This window comes from Peromyscus californicus, unplaced genomic scaffold (assembly GCF_007827085.1).
Source record: "Peromyscus californicus insignis strain IS unplaced genomic scaffold, ASM782708v3 Scaffold_3__1_contigs__length_106647218, whole genome shotgun sequence".
Taxonomy (NCBI): domain Eukaryota; kingdom Metazoa; phylum Chordata; class Mammalia; order Rodentia; family Cricetidae; genus Peromyscus; species Peromyscus californicus.
The window spans coordinates 94,531,761-94,545,686 of record NW_026294551.1 but is presented as its reverse complement, the minus strand read 5'-3'; the positions used below and the strand labels follow the sequence as shown (position 1 = coordinate 94,545,686).

The 13,926-nt window shown below is 52.8% G+C and overlaps 1 protein-coding gene across 1 annotated transcript; it reads right to left on the bottom strand.

Moving 5' to 3' along the window:
• Nucleotides 1–2,778: 2,778 nt before the first annotated feature.
• On the bottom strand, nucleotides 2,779–7,882 carry LOC128122634 (brain-specific serine protease 4). The gene is made up of 7 exons (XM_052758262.1): nucleotides 7,842–7,882; nucleotides 7,056–7,267; nucleotides 6,319–6,345; nucleotides 5,662–5,833; nucleotides 5,237–5,514; nucleotides 3,571–3,728; nucleotides 2,779–3,003 (listed from the first exon to the last, which is right to left on the bottom strand). Exons 1-7 carry the CDS (start codon nucleotides 7,880–7,882, stop codon nucleotides 2,779–2,781), a joined length of 1,113 nt encoding a protein of 370 aa, XP_052614222.1.
• Nucleotides 7,883–13,926: the final 6,044 nt, after the last annotated feature.

Sequence of the window (13,926 nt, the reverse complement as noted above, 5' to 3'; positions counted from 1 at the left end):
AGGCTGGACACACTCATGAGCATGCTACTTTTCTGTGACTCTTCTCTAGAGGCCTACATTCTTACTTTCTTCTGAAGAATTATCTCAACACACATTTAAAGTCTATATTAAAATATCTTTAATAAAGTCCCTGGGGCTAGAGAGATGCCTCACTGGTTAAGAGCTCTTGTTTCCCAGCATCCACAGGGTGGTTCGCAATCATCTGTAACTCCAGTTCCAGAGGATTTAGTGTCCTCTGCTGGCCTCCATGGGCACTGCATGTATGTGGTACACATATATGCAAACAAACATACACATAAAATAAACATAAATCAATCTTTTTGAAATCTCCAACTCTGTTTCCTTAATACCATCTAGTCCTGAAATTATTTTCAGCATTGAAACCATGAATCCTGGTTTGGCATCAAGGTCCCTAAAAGATGAGGGGAACTCAGGCCGGTGAGACGGATCAGTGGATAGAAAAATTGCCCTTTGACCTTCATGCATCTACATACATATACATTCACAGTTAATTAATTAGCTAGTTATTTAAGAAAGATTAGGGGGTTCCTCAGGCTTCCGAAGAGGACACTGTGGAGCTGTGTCTATGTGCCCTCACCACTGCCAGCACCACATTTGGACCAGGACAGCATATCTCTTTCCCTCTGTTTAAACCTAAACTTCACGTCAGCACCCCAAAGGTGACCTTAGGGGGGCACCAGCTCTCCTTATTTTTTGTTATTCTCAGTGTGGCCACCTTGAAAGAGATCTCCACTCTCTTGTCTGTTTACTTGACCTATTGAAGACTGGAGGCGAAGCTTAGCCTGCTGGAGCCGCGGGCGACTCAGTACTCTGCTTTGGGAACAGCTGAAGACTGACTGCCCACCCTGCCTAAACAGCCATTGATCGGGGGCCTCAGGGAGCTGTCGAGGCGACTTCAGTAAGGGTGATATTGGAGGGAGGACGGACGGACGGACGGACGTGAGGGATGGACCCACAGGCCTGGGGAAAACAGGGTCAGAGTAAAGGTGTGAAGGGCAGAAACAGACAGAAGGGGGAAACTAGAGGAAGAGAAGAGTAAATGAGTGGGCAAGAGCCAAGGCAGCGGGGAGGGGGCTGAGGGCTCCGGCAAGAAGACCACCCCAGCTCTGCAGATGGGGGAGGGCAGAGTAGAGAAGGCTAAGGGCTTGAGGACAGAAGGAGCAGGAGTTAGCAGCAGGGGAGAGCAACCGAGGGAAGGAGAGAGGCCAGCAAGGGAGGGCTGGGAGATAACGGGGGGGGGGGGGGGGAGGCGGGGGGGAGGGGGTAAGGCGACAGTGCAGATAGGTCCCAAGAGGAGAGGCTGTGTGGACTCAGCTGGGCATGTGCTGGCACCTGGGACACCCGAAGCACCAAGCACTCCCAGCTGCGTCCCTTACAAGCAGGTGGCCTGCTTGGGCTGTTTGTTTTTAAACAACATTTATTACTTTCTAACAATGGAAGGACAGAAATCAAAACAACACCGGCGAGGGTGCAGCTGGTGAGGGGGGGGGTGGGGCAGGGGAGCATGGGGGGGACTTGCCTCACGCTGAAGAGGCCCTGGTGCCACCTCTAACGAGTGTGGATGGAACACTGGGAGCAAGTGTTTCTGAACTGGACTCTACAAAGCACACAGCACCCACAGACCTGGACAGCATTGTTCTCCTGGACACGTCACCCCTGTCATTCCTGGTGGGAGACATTGTTTAGCAAAGTTGTCTCAGTCACATGTTGGAGCTGGTTGTTTTCGGGCCCTTGTTTTGGGCGGCTCTCTAGGTACCAACTACTATCAAGTCCACACTCACCCAGCCTCTGGGACCCAGCCACCTCACAGAGCAGCTAGGAGAAATCCAAAGCCCAGGCCGGGGGAGGGCCCCACTGGGTGGGGGACTCAGGGCTCGGCCTGCAGGGCTGAGGGGCAACAAGCTTTAGTCCAGGACATTTTGGAAGGCACAGAGCCTCTCACAGCCTGGATCGTGCTGTCTTCTACTCCATCCTCCAAGGAGACAGGTGAGGAGACTCAAGCCTATTGCCTCACTGTTTTTCACCTCCTTGGTGGAGAGGAATTTACAGCCTCCGTGGAGAGTCATTCTGAGTCAGCGATGGACAGGTGGAGCTGCTCACCCAGGTCAGGGAGACAAGGGCTGACAGAGGCTGGCAGGGACAATTGCTTCAGGTGGGGAGGGGCCCAGATCTGGCCTCAAGAGGAACCAATCCCCATTCTCACAGAGATACGCTTCTGCTTCATCCTGCACTCCTCAGTATAGCACAGGAAAGTCCTCAGGCCACAGTCTCCGGCCTCCTTCCTACCTGCTGCCTCAGAGAAAAGGCCAGCAAGAGCAAGGGTAGGCCAGCGGGCGAGCTGGAGCTGTGGCCAGGCCCACATACAACTCCCAACATTTTTGTTCAAGTGGATTCTTGTGTCAGCGTCCCCATACATGGGAAGAAAAAAAAAATAAAAACAAGAACTGAGAATAAATAATTTATTGAAACTGGAATAAATATGTGGGCATGGTTACAAATAACTGTAAAAAATTATCATTAGCAAGCGCATGCGTGTGCGCGCACTCTCTCTCTCTCTCTCTCTCTCTCTCTCTCTCTCACACACACACACACACACACACACACACACACACACACACACACACACACACAGAGTCTTCGATTGAGGGGCGGGGCCTCGCTGTGGGCGGGACCGAGACTTCCCGGCTCTCCTTGCAGGCTGCTGGTGGCCCCGGGAGGTAGAAACCATATTTACAGCAGAGACCAGCTAGAGGCTGTTCATCTCCAGATCCCAACTTGGGAGCTCCCGGTGTCCCCACTGTTCACCAAGTGCCCGCGCAGCTGCACTCCCTGCACGATCCTCTGCACCCAGGAGCGGTGAGCTAGGAGGCTGGTGTAGACTCCGGGCCGGTTGCGCTCCGCACAGCCCTCTCCCCAGCTGATAATGCCAGTTAGTAGCCAGGAGTCATCCACCTGGCACATCAGAGGACCCCCAGAATCGCCCTGAAGAAAAGAAGAGAAATCAGGCACCCACCCCGGCAGGCAGTGTGCAGAGCCCAGGTGTCCTTGGAGGCTGCAGTACTGAGTCTGTGGAGGCCCTGGAAGAACAGACCTTCCGAACAGAACCGCTTCTGGTGGCATGTCCTCCCTACCACGACAAGAAGCAGGAGATGAGGCCACTTCCATTTTACAGGTTTAGAAAGTCCTTACACTAATTGGCAATGTGGACACTGCAGCCGGGCCGTATGCTGGCTACCTGGGGGTAACTGCTCCACCATCCTAGGGTTCTCATTCAGTCACGGGACTGGCCCTAGAGGACAAGGGTTCTGAACCACAGGGCCCTCCTCAGAATACCAGCAGCCAAGCTGAGGTGTTACAGCTGAGGTGTTTGTTCTGAGGATTGTACATAATCCACGTGTAAACAAGAAAATGAACGGCCCAACCAGACTAAAGGGGGCCCAGGCAGAGGTGGGAGAGAATGTCCCTCAGGAGATTGAGGGAGGAGGCATAGAAGTGATGGAGCTTTTGGGCCTCCCAGTTGTGGTGGACAAAGGGTAGGTAGGTGCTCACCAGACAAGCATCCCGCTCCCCTTCCAGGTAACCAGCACACAGCATGTCCTCAGTGATGGCTTCCTGCCCTGCACCCCGCCAGTACAAGCGTTTGCAGATTTCTGAGTCGATGATGGGCACCTTCAGCTTCTGAAGGGTCTGAGGTTCGGGCAGGGGCACTGGGAACAGAAGGAGAAAGTTGGCCCAGTGTGTATCTAGTCCCCTCTGTTTTCACCCAGCAGCGTTTCTCAAAGGTAAACAGATCTGCTCTACTGAGCTTTCCCATGGTATTTTCAGGAAATCCTAATCCCAGGCTCTCCACCTCTTGACCCAGGGAATTCATACATGGATGTGTAGCCCAATTCTGTGTCTTCAATAAGCACCCTGCTGCCCACAGAGAGCTACACAACAGAATGGTGTTTCTTGACTAGGACTCTTGTTTTTCCTGCAAAGGCAGTGTGCTCAGTATCCCCTGGGTTCCGAATTTCATCAGCCCCACAGCTGTAAGGATTCTGTCCTTAATTACATCATCGGCCTGCGATGGCATCCCAGCCTAAAAGGGGGGGGGGGGCTGGCTCTGTGCGTCCCTCCCTTTCCGCTCTCTCCTTCTGTCTGTCCTCTCTCTCCCCCTTTCTCTCCCCGCTTCTCTCCCAATAAAGCTCTAAAAAGGTAACCATGGCCTCTGATTTTTCCGATCAGCGCTCTCCTCTGCCGGCATGGCCGCCGCAGGCAGCGGCCAGCCACGAGCAGCGCGCAGTTTAACCAACAACAGCCTCTTGGAGTTAAGGTGTAGACCCCAAGGAAAGACTGTAACTGCAGGCAGGCTTCAAGCATCTGCCCAGGCCTGAGCAGTTCTCTGGACTCAGGTTAAGTCCTGTCTTTCTTCCCTGACGTCTATACCCAGTTTCCCCTTCCTGGTCTCTGCTGTGTTATCTTTCATAGATCGTTTCTGTTTGTTTGTGCCTCCCCCAGGCTCTGTCTATCTAGCTCCCGTCTGCTTTCTCTTGCTTCTCTCTACCTCTATATTTCATCTGGTTTGTGATTCTAGATGATATTTTCCAAACCTCCAGAACTGGTTTAAAAATTGTGTTTTATGGTGATGTGTTTATGGGGATTAAGACTACATTTTCTCCTGGGAATTTTTCTTGCAAGAGATGCTGCCACCAGGGAGTGACTTTTCCCACTTGGAAAACAGTGCTGATTACATTTCCATCTTCCCTGCGTCCATTTCTACCCATTAGTGCGTCAATGACTTTGCAAATCCCCCCCCCCCCCTTCTCTCTCGATAGGGTCTTTCTATGTAGACCTGGCTGTCCTGGAACTTACTCTGTAGAACAGGCCAGCCTTGAACTCAGAGAGTTCTACCTGCCTCTGCCTCCCGAGTTCTGGCATTAAGGCCTGGGCTACCGTGCACAGGTTTTTCTTTGTTCTTTCCTTTTTTGTGGTTGGTGGTGCTGCAGATCTCTATTGTTGCTTTAAAAGATAGCCAAAGATTCCTTTCAACTAGAGACGGCCTACAGTTGGTGGGTGAGTTCTTGTGACTTCCCTTCCCCCAACGCATCTTTTCTTGTCTCTGTAGTGTACACGTGGCCTCCACCCTCTCCTGCTCCTGGTATCTGTATCTGGGTGGCACCCACCCTCTGTCCCCAACTATCTCTGACCCTGAGTTAGAGGGAACCACACGCACCTCCGTCACGGATGCTTCCCCAGCCTGCAATCCAGCAGTCAGTGTTGGGAGGGAGCCGGACAGAGGAGTCAGGCAGGCAGATGGGCAGGATCCGCTCAGAGAACTTGATGGAGTGTTCCAGGCGCACGAGGGCAATGTCTGCACGGGTTCCCTCCTTCCAAGAATACCTGGGGTGGGGCAGCACCCAAGCAATACCCACTTGCTGGGAGCTTGGGCCTGGGTTTCCCAACTGCCAGGCCCCCAACAATACTGAGAACAGAGACGGCTTGTCCACACTGCTGCAAGGAAAGGAAAGAGGGAAATGTCAGAGACCATGCCTGGTACGATGGCGATCATGGTCCCCGAACAGCCTGGACAGCCCCGAGCCTGGGGCAGGAAACAAGAATGGGTCCTGGAGAGTCAAGAGCAAGCCTGTTTTCACATACCTCTTGAAGCAGTGGGCAGCTGTGACCACCCAGCGGTTGGTGAGCAAGGAGCCTGCACAGTGGTGGGAACCATTCTTGAGGATGCTAACAATCCAGGGCCACTGGGCATCCATGCTGTCCTCACCACCCACGACCCGGTTCAGCTGCTGAGGCTTCCCGCAGTCTGGGGACACTGGCAGAAGGGATGGAGTTTTCTGTCATCTCAGCAGAGACAACTGTCTTCTGACTTGCCTGCCAACCCACCTCCAAGCCCTCCAAGGTCTCAAGTCTGTGCCCCAGCCCAGCATGTGTCCAGCACAGTGTCTACTGCTGGGTGAGTCCCTGCCCTGTCCCTGTCCCCTTTAGTTACCGGAAAGGGGGTGGGAATGGCCCTTTCCCCCCTTTCTCCAGCCCTGTAGCTGGCCCTTCCCTCCCACTTCCCTTAACTGAGATTTATTTGGTTCTCTTGGCTCTTCTTCCCCTTCTGCTCTTCCAGCCTTCTCCCCTCTAGACCCATCATCTTTTCTATGCCCCGCCCCATGCTCTTCATCCTTGTGTTCCTTCCTCTTCACCTTTGTGCTCCCCTCTGACTGCAGTCCCCACTTCTGACCTACCCCGTAGAGTGACACAGAGTACACAGACTGCCCGTGCCACCCCCAACCGCCTGCTCACACTCACCAGGGATGTGGGCAGCACTGAGGGTAGCTGAGGGCAGAGAGAATAAAGAGAGTCAGGCCCAGTGGTGAGGAGCCCTGTGACTGTGACCCATGCCTAGGGGATCCCCCCATTCTCTCAGACTTATCCAGGGTCCTCAGTACCTACACACACACACACACACACACACACACACACACACACACACACCACAGGTACCTCCTGAAGCCCTGCTTGGGCCAAACATCCTCAGACCCCTGCCTCCCAGCCCATCAGTATTTTTTCCACCTTCCTGAGCATGGGAAGAGAGCTTAGAACACACACACACCCAGCATCCAGGTTTCCTCCCCAGCCCCCATGAAAGCCTGGGTAGTTGTTCTATTCCAAAACAGAAGTAGACCCAAGATGGAAACCATGGAGGGGGAGACAGAAGACGGAGGACACAGGGAAGGGACACAGACAGGTAAAAGACCCACAAGGACGAGAGAGGAGTTCCTGAGCACTGCGACCAGAGCACTCACCCACATTCAACCCTCATAGCTGCTAGGGAAACTGAGGCACAGAGCATGGAAGTAAACAACATGCCAGAGGAAGGGGAGGGAGACTGAGGCACAGGGAGATGAAAGGAGATAATGGACAGAGGAGAGAGCAGACTCAAAGGAAGGTGCTAAGCCAAGAGGCAAGCAAGGAGGAGGGACTGTGGGCAGGGAGGAGGCAGGAAGAGACGAGGTGAGGAGGAGCAGCAGGTCCTTGGGGCTCACCTGTGGAAGTCAGCAGCACCAGCAGGATTAAGATCCTGACCTGGTCCCCACCCAGTGCTGGGGGAGGTCTGGGAATCACCACAGCTCCTAGGGGTGGAGCTGTGGCAAGGCTGCTGGCCATCTCAGAGGACCTAAGGGCTGTGCTGGTTGGGGCTGGCAGGACAGGTGGCTGCAGTGTGTAGGGTTCCCTACAGGTCGCCCCAGGTTTTATCCTGGTGAGGAGGAATGCTGTCAGACCAGTCCCCCAGCTGGTGACTGGGCCACCCAGACTGTGGATCAGGGAGGAGGTGGGGCTGCCAGGAGGAAGCAACCGGTTACTGGGGCTAGGGGCAGTGACTGGATGGGGGACTCAGGCCCAGGTTCCAGATGTGTGCCCAGGATGCACCCTGTAGTGGGGCAGTAGAGACTTGTTGACTGTCTAGGGCATGGCTTTATCATTGACCATCCAGGTAAACAGAGATCCCTGTAGCTTGCAGAGCGTTTGGAGTGTCTCAACCCGGAGTGGCTACAGCTGGGGTAGAGAGTGTTGGGAGCCACTGAGGCCTTTGGCTGGGGTTTGCCAGGGGGACCTTGCTCCTTAACGGCCCATGTCCAGCACCCTGGCTGCTTCCATGACTCAGTCCAAACACTTGGAGCCCTGGAATCCCGTTAGCCCACTTCCCTGAAAGCTGTGACTCAGACCCCAAGGGGGAGGGCATGATGGCCTCTTGGCCATTTGGCCAAGCTGTCCCTGGTGCTTCCTCCCAGCTGTCACTGCAGGTGAACCTCAGGTGACTCATTTCTTACCTGAACTCCAGGGAGCAGACCAAGCCTAGAGCAGGGGCCATGGCCTATGCCCCACCCCACACACTTGGGGAGAACTCACATCCTGGGACCCCCACAAAAGGCCATGGAGCTGAGCTTTGGGAAGCTGGGTTGCTGTGGGCTGATGTGGATTGTTCTTGACTCAGTGTCCTGCGTTAGTACCACCCTCACCTCAAGCCGGAACCCGCAACATCCTCCCAGACAAACGTGTCCCTCTGCCCAGTGTGAGTTTCTGGACCAGACCTGGTTGTGAGAGAAAATAAGGCTGAATGGAAATAATACTGAAGTCTGAGGTTCTGTACCTCTCTTTGTGCTGTCCCCAAGTCCCCCAAGATTAAAAAAAAATGAGCTGGTTCAGGGAAGTCAGTAGACTGGCCTCTTGGTCAACTTGGGAGCTCAGGGTCCCCAACAGGATCAGAGATGCCTGACCCTCCTGGGTGCAGGTCACATGCTCTGAAGAAAAGACCCTGAATTAGCTGCCTGAGGTCAAGTGTGGGAACAGCGACAGCAATGCTGCTCCCAGGGAAAGAAAGAGAGGTTGATCTTTTTCTACCCGTGGGCCAACCACAGCTCTCTTGGGAGTTCCCTGTCAAGTGTCTTCAAGCTGCCCAGAGCTGGCCCTGCAGGGCCATGTGCTGCCCACCTCAGTTGTTTGGGACTAAGGTGGCAGCAGGCCCGGTTAGCATATGGATGCCCCTTCTCTGGAAAGGTGATGCCCTGCATCACCATACCTGGGTACCATGGGCTGCAAAGAGACTGGGGTGTGTGCTGTGGGCCATTGTGTGGGGAAGGAGGCACAAGGCAGGTTCGGGTTAACCTGTAGGCAAGATGAGGCAGAGAGCCCCTGCCCCACCCCATGCCAAACATACAAAATGTATGGCCTCAGGAAGCCCAGGGGTGCATTCTTCTCCCTCCTATGATTGTGGGCGTCACTGCAGGAGCAGCCAAGAAGAGGCCAGCTTCTCTAGACCCCCCCCCAAGGCTACAGAACAAAAATGTAGGGACACTTGCCTCATCATGTATCCCTCTCAGGGCTGCTTCTGTGCCCTCAGCTGCTCCCACACTTCTCTAACTCACTCCCTTGTGACACGGAGGGCCTTGGCCACCCCAATTCATTCCACAGACATTTCTCGGGTCCCTGTTGTTTGGCAAGCCCTGTGGTAGGTCACTGGGACATCCAGTGAGGAATGGGGCTTGGGTCCTTCACCCAGGAAACTCACATCTCCTGGGGTGGGGGCAGATGAGTAATAACAGAGAGGTGGGCAGTAGCATGGACCTTGAACCGTGCTGTGACTCCTTGAGGGAAGGGTGTCTCCCCCAGCCGTTCTCAGATCTAAGCCTGTTGCCCACTGCACAGTGGGTATCAGTAGATGTTTGTTGAATGAATAAGTGGTTGTAGAAGAGCAGAGCTGGAGACCAATAGCTGCAGCCTGCCTCTGCGTTTCCTCCAGAGTCATTGCCCTGGGGACCTGAGAGGCATGTCCCCAGTGTGTTGCCTTCTTTGAGATGGGTGGCCAGGAAGAAGCCCTGAGCACAAGGGTTCTGTGGGAGTCAGAGGAAGTTCAAGAAGCTAGATGGAGATTTCCTGGTACATGCTCTGGGAGACACATCCTGCTTCCCACCCAGGGGTCAGCTCCCCAATTCCTGGGATGTGAAGAGCCAGTCCCTGAAGAACAGAGATGGAGCCCCTGGCATGATTCAACATTCAGCAAAATATTTACGGAGGGCCTCCATGTGCCAGACTCACACCCAGCATCCCAGCTGGGCATCTTCACGCTGTGCAAGAGATGGATGAGGTGCCCAGCCCTGCCACCCACACTACCGTCCCTGCCAGCCTGCTCAGGGATAGCAGCCAATTCACACTGAGGTGTTGATGACTGATAGGGCTGCGGGAGCATTTCCATGTTAAGAACAGCTGCAGCCGGCAGTACTGAAGCCAGAAGCATGACTCACCAGCGGTGGCGGTTCAGACGTGGGCATGGGAGTCAGGGGACATACTCTGAGCAAGGTTATCCGTGCTTTATCCAACCAAAGGCTACAGGGCACCGCCTCCGCCTGCTGGGCCTTGTACGAAGTCCCAGAATCATCAAAGTGAGTCAGCAGGCATTACCGAGCACCTGGGGTCGGGGGTCAGGGAGGGGGGACACTGCCCTTAGTGACAAACCAAAACAATACCTGCTCTGGTGGCTGAAATGGAACTGAAAAGTAAGTGAATCCACCGGGGTGGCACCTCAATCCCAGCACAGGGGAGGCTAAGGCCAGAATAGCTGCAAATATGAGACCAGCCTAGGGTACATAGTAAGTTCTAGACAAGCCTGGGCTACAATGTGAGAACCTGTCTCCAAAGCGTGTGATGGTGGAGATGTAGCTCAGTTTATAGAAGGTTTAGCTTGCACAAAGGCCTGCGTCAATCCCCAGCACCACATGAAACTGGACATGGTGTCACATGCCCGCAATTACTTGGGAGGTGAAGGCAGGAGGGTCAGAGACTCAGGGTGATCCTTGGCTACATGGTGAGTTCAAGGCCCATCCTGGGCTACATGAGACCCTGATTCAAAAAACGCAACAAAGCAAAATAACAAGTTACTTGTTCCAGTGGATGTCGGGCACTTCCCAGTTGATTGAAGTTTCATTATACCACCAACCTGAGCTCAGTCCATCCGCCTGTGAAAAGAATCAGCCAACTGCGTCATGGTCTCAGAAGAAAGGGCTGAAATGGCTAGGGACTGAAGGCCTTGCAGGACGTGATGGTTAAATTTCATTGGCCAGGCTTGGAACCACCTAAGAGACACACCTCTGGGTAAGTTTGTGAGGTGTTTCCAGAGAGGATGGATGAATTAAAGGGGAAAGGAGGAAGCCAGCTGATGGTCGGTATCCATTTCTCTCTGTTTCCTCATGTTCCCGCTGCCGGGCCTTTCCAGCCATGAGGGACTGTTTGGCCTCAAATCGTGGGCCAAAATAAACCTCTTCCACAAGTCAATCTGTAGGGGTTGCTGCCAGAACTCTCTTTTTTTCCGGGGCCTGGAGAGATGGCTCAGCAGTTGAGAGCACTGGCTGCTCTTCCAGAGGTCCTGAGTTTAATTCCCAGCAACCACACAATGGCTCACCACTATCTGTAATGGGATCTGGTGCCCTCTTCTGGCGTGCAGGCAGACATGCAGGCGAACGCTGTATATATAATAAATAAATCTTTTTAAAAAGATACTTTTTTAAAAAAAAGAACTCTTTTTTTTTTCTGGGGAGATGTAAAAAATATCTATCCCCTCCTTACAGGGTTCCAGTGACAATGTACAATCCCACTACAGTCCAAGTTGTGAAACCAATGAGTTTACCAGGTTTCCTTACAGATCAAGGATGATGCTTACTCCACAGGCACATGGTTCCAAAGCAGCCACGCCTCTGGAAAGTCTCACCCTGCATGGATGAGGACTACCTCACAGCTTCGTAGATAGAATGCACCCTCTTAGTAAACCTTCCCGGTCTGTATATTCTAGCACCAAGAGCCGCAGGCAATTAGAGCAGAATTACATAGAAATGGCCGGGCAGTGCTGGAGGGAGTGGCTGGACTCTTGGGTGCTCACCCCTCCTTCTGTAAGGGGACATCAGCAGCCATCAAGCCTGACCTCAGAGCCTCCTACAAACAGTCACAGCTGTGTTGATGAAGATGGCAGCTGACATACCCAGAAGGTAGCATTCTGCAACATGGGTAAAATACACATGGGTAAAAGTCACAGTAATTAAAAAAAAAAAAAAGTAACTAATGCAGAAAATTGGAACCAATGAGAGGGCCATTGCTGTGATGAATCTGACCATGTGGTCTGCAGGCTTTGGACTGGTTTGTGAGAGAAATGTGGAAGACTTTGTTCCTGTCACCTAGAGAAGCCTTAGAATGCTGTAATCAGTCTAATGGCCCATTCTGGTGAGAGTCAGAAAGACCAGACAGCCAAGAAAAACGTGCATAGTAAAGGCTGGGCTCATGAGATTCCAGAGGAAAATATGACTCTCTTCAGAACTGGACTCTAGGCCATTCGTGTTATCTTCTGGCAGAGGATGGCTGCATTCTTGAGCAATGAACTAAGTTGTTTAGGAGGATGAACACAGCATCCAAACTGCAGCATGGTTACTGCTCACTGCTCTTAATCAGTTCTGCCATGAGAGACTTCTAAATATGAGGGAAATGTGCAGTTTAGTAAGGAAAGGAGTCGGAGTTTAAAGATGCAGGAAAGATGGCGCAGAAAGCATCTGTGAGTGCAACTAGATGAGCACCGTTATAGAGAAACTCGGAACTCTGTCCGGAGACAAGGGAACAGGGGCCCGGGAGACAAGGCAAGGCTCCCACTTATAAAAATGAAAATTCACATGAAAGGAGAGAGCCTGGATTGAGGACGCCACTGAAGGGTTCCCTGCTAGAAAGCTGCGTAGGCAGGTGTTGTCTCAGGTTCAGCTGATAAGGCTCACAGAGACCAGACTACACTATGAGCTGGGAGCTGAACATCACAATGGCATCCTCTTAATGCCCAGATCATGGAAGCTTGCACCAAGGTTCCAGAAAAAAAAATCACTGAGGCCAGGTAGTATGTGGCAAGGTTGACTTCCCTGCAAGGAGGCTATTCTGTAAAGCTATGAAAATGAGCCCTAAATTGTAGTACGGACCCTAGGGTGGTGGTTCTCAAACTGTGGGTCACAACCCCTTCGGGCCCAACAACGCTTTCACAAGGGTCACTTGTCCGATCTCCTGCATGTCAGATATTTACATTACAATTCATAGCAGTGGAAAATTACAGTTATGAAGGAGCAACAGGAATAACTTTATGGTTGGGATCACCACAACACGAGGAACTGTATTAAGGGTTTACAGCATTGGGAAGGTTGAGAACCACTGCCCCAGGGTGCCGGCTGTGCCAGGGCTGGGACATCCACCAAAGAAAACTGCAGGCACAGAACAGAGCTGACCTGAGAGAGGCTAAATAGACTGCAGGCTGCAGAACTGGAGGAGAAGACTACCCAAACCTGCTGGAACCCAGATGATGCCACCACAAGCCTCAGATGCCACACACGGAACTGCGGGGTTTTCCTTCAAAAATCTTGATCTTGCTTTGGTCCAGTTTTCCCTGGCTACCCCCACATTCCTCCCTTATGGAATGGGACTGTTTACTCTGCCATTCTCTCTCTCTCTCTCTCTCTCTCTCTCTCTCTCTCTCTCTCTCTCTCTCTCTCCAGATTTATGTAAGCACATATAAAAAAAAAAGTATGTGAGCCCACCCACTTTCTTCACTGTGCAGTCTGGTGTTGGCATCAGTGACCCTGACCCCAGCTGTGCTGCCCTTTCGATTCAAGCCTATGAGGGAAAGGGGTGAAATGGTACGGATAAAAATGATGGGTTTGGGTATCAAATTGAGGAAGAGTGGGTTTCTGATTTCTGATAGTTGGTAGGGTTTGGAATCTCCTAGCAGACATACTTTGTGGCCTGCCTAGGGTATTTCCAGAGAGGGTTAGCTGAAGGTGGGAGACACAGTCTGATGTGGGCAGCACCATTCTGTGACCTGGGGGCCCAGACTGAAAAAAAGAGGGGACAGGAAAAAGCCTGATGGGTACCATCATTCTCTTCTCTCCCCTTTCTGACTGCCAACTTGATGTAACCAACCTCCTCACATGGCCATGGCTGTGAGCCCTCTGGACTCCACGCCTTCATGCTGTGAGGAGCAGTACCCCCGACCCACCCCCCAAACTGTGAGCCTTTCTTATGTTGTTTTTGTTAGTTATGCTGACACTGTGATTAGATAGGAAGTGAGGAGCACAGGCTGAGTGCTCACTGACCCACTGGGGCACCAATGACTTTGAGGAGCACAGCCTGAGTGCTCACTGACCCACTGGGGCACCAATGACTTTGAGGAGCACAGGCTGAGTGCTCACTGACCCACTGGGACACGAATGACTTTGAGGAGCACAGCCTGAGTGCTCACTGACCCACTGGGACACGAATGACTTTGAGGAGCACAGGCTGAGTGCTCACTGACCCACTGGGACACGAATGACTTTGAGGAGCACAGCCTGAGTGCTCACTGAC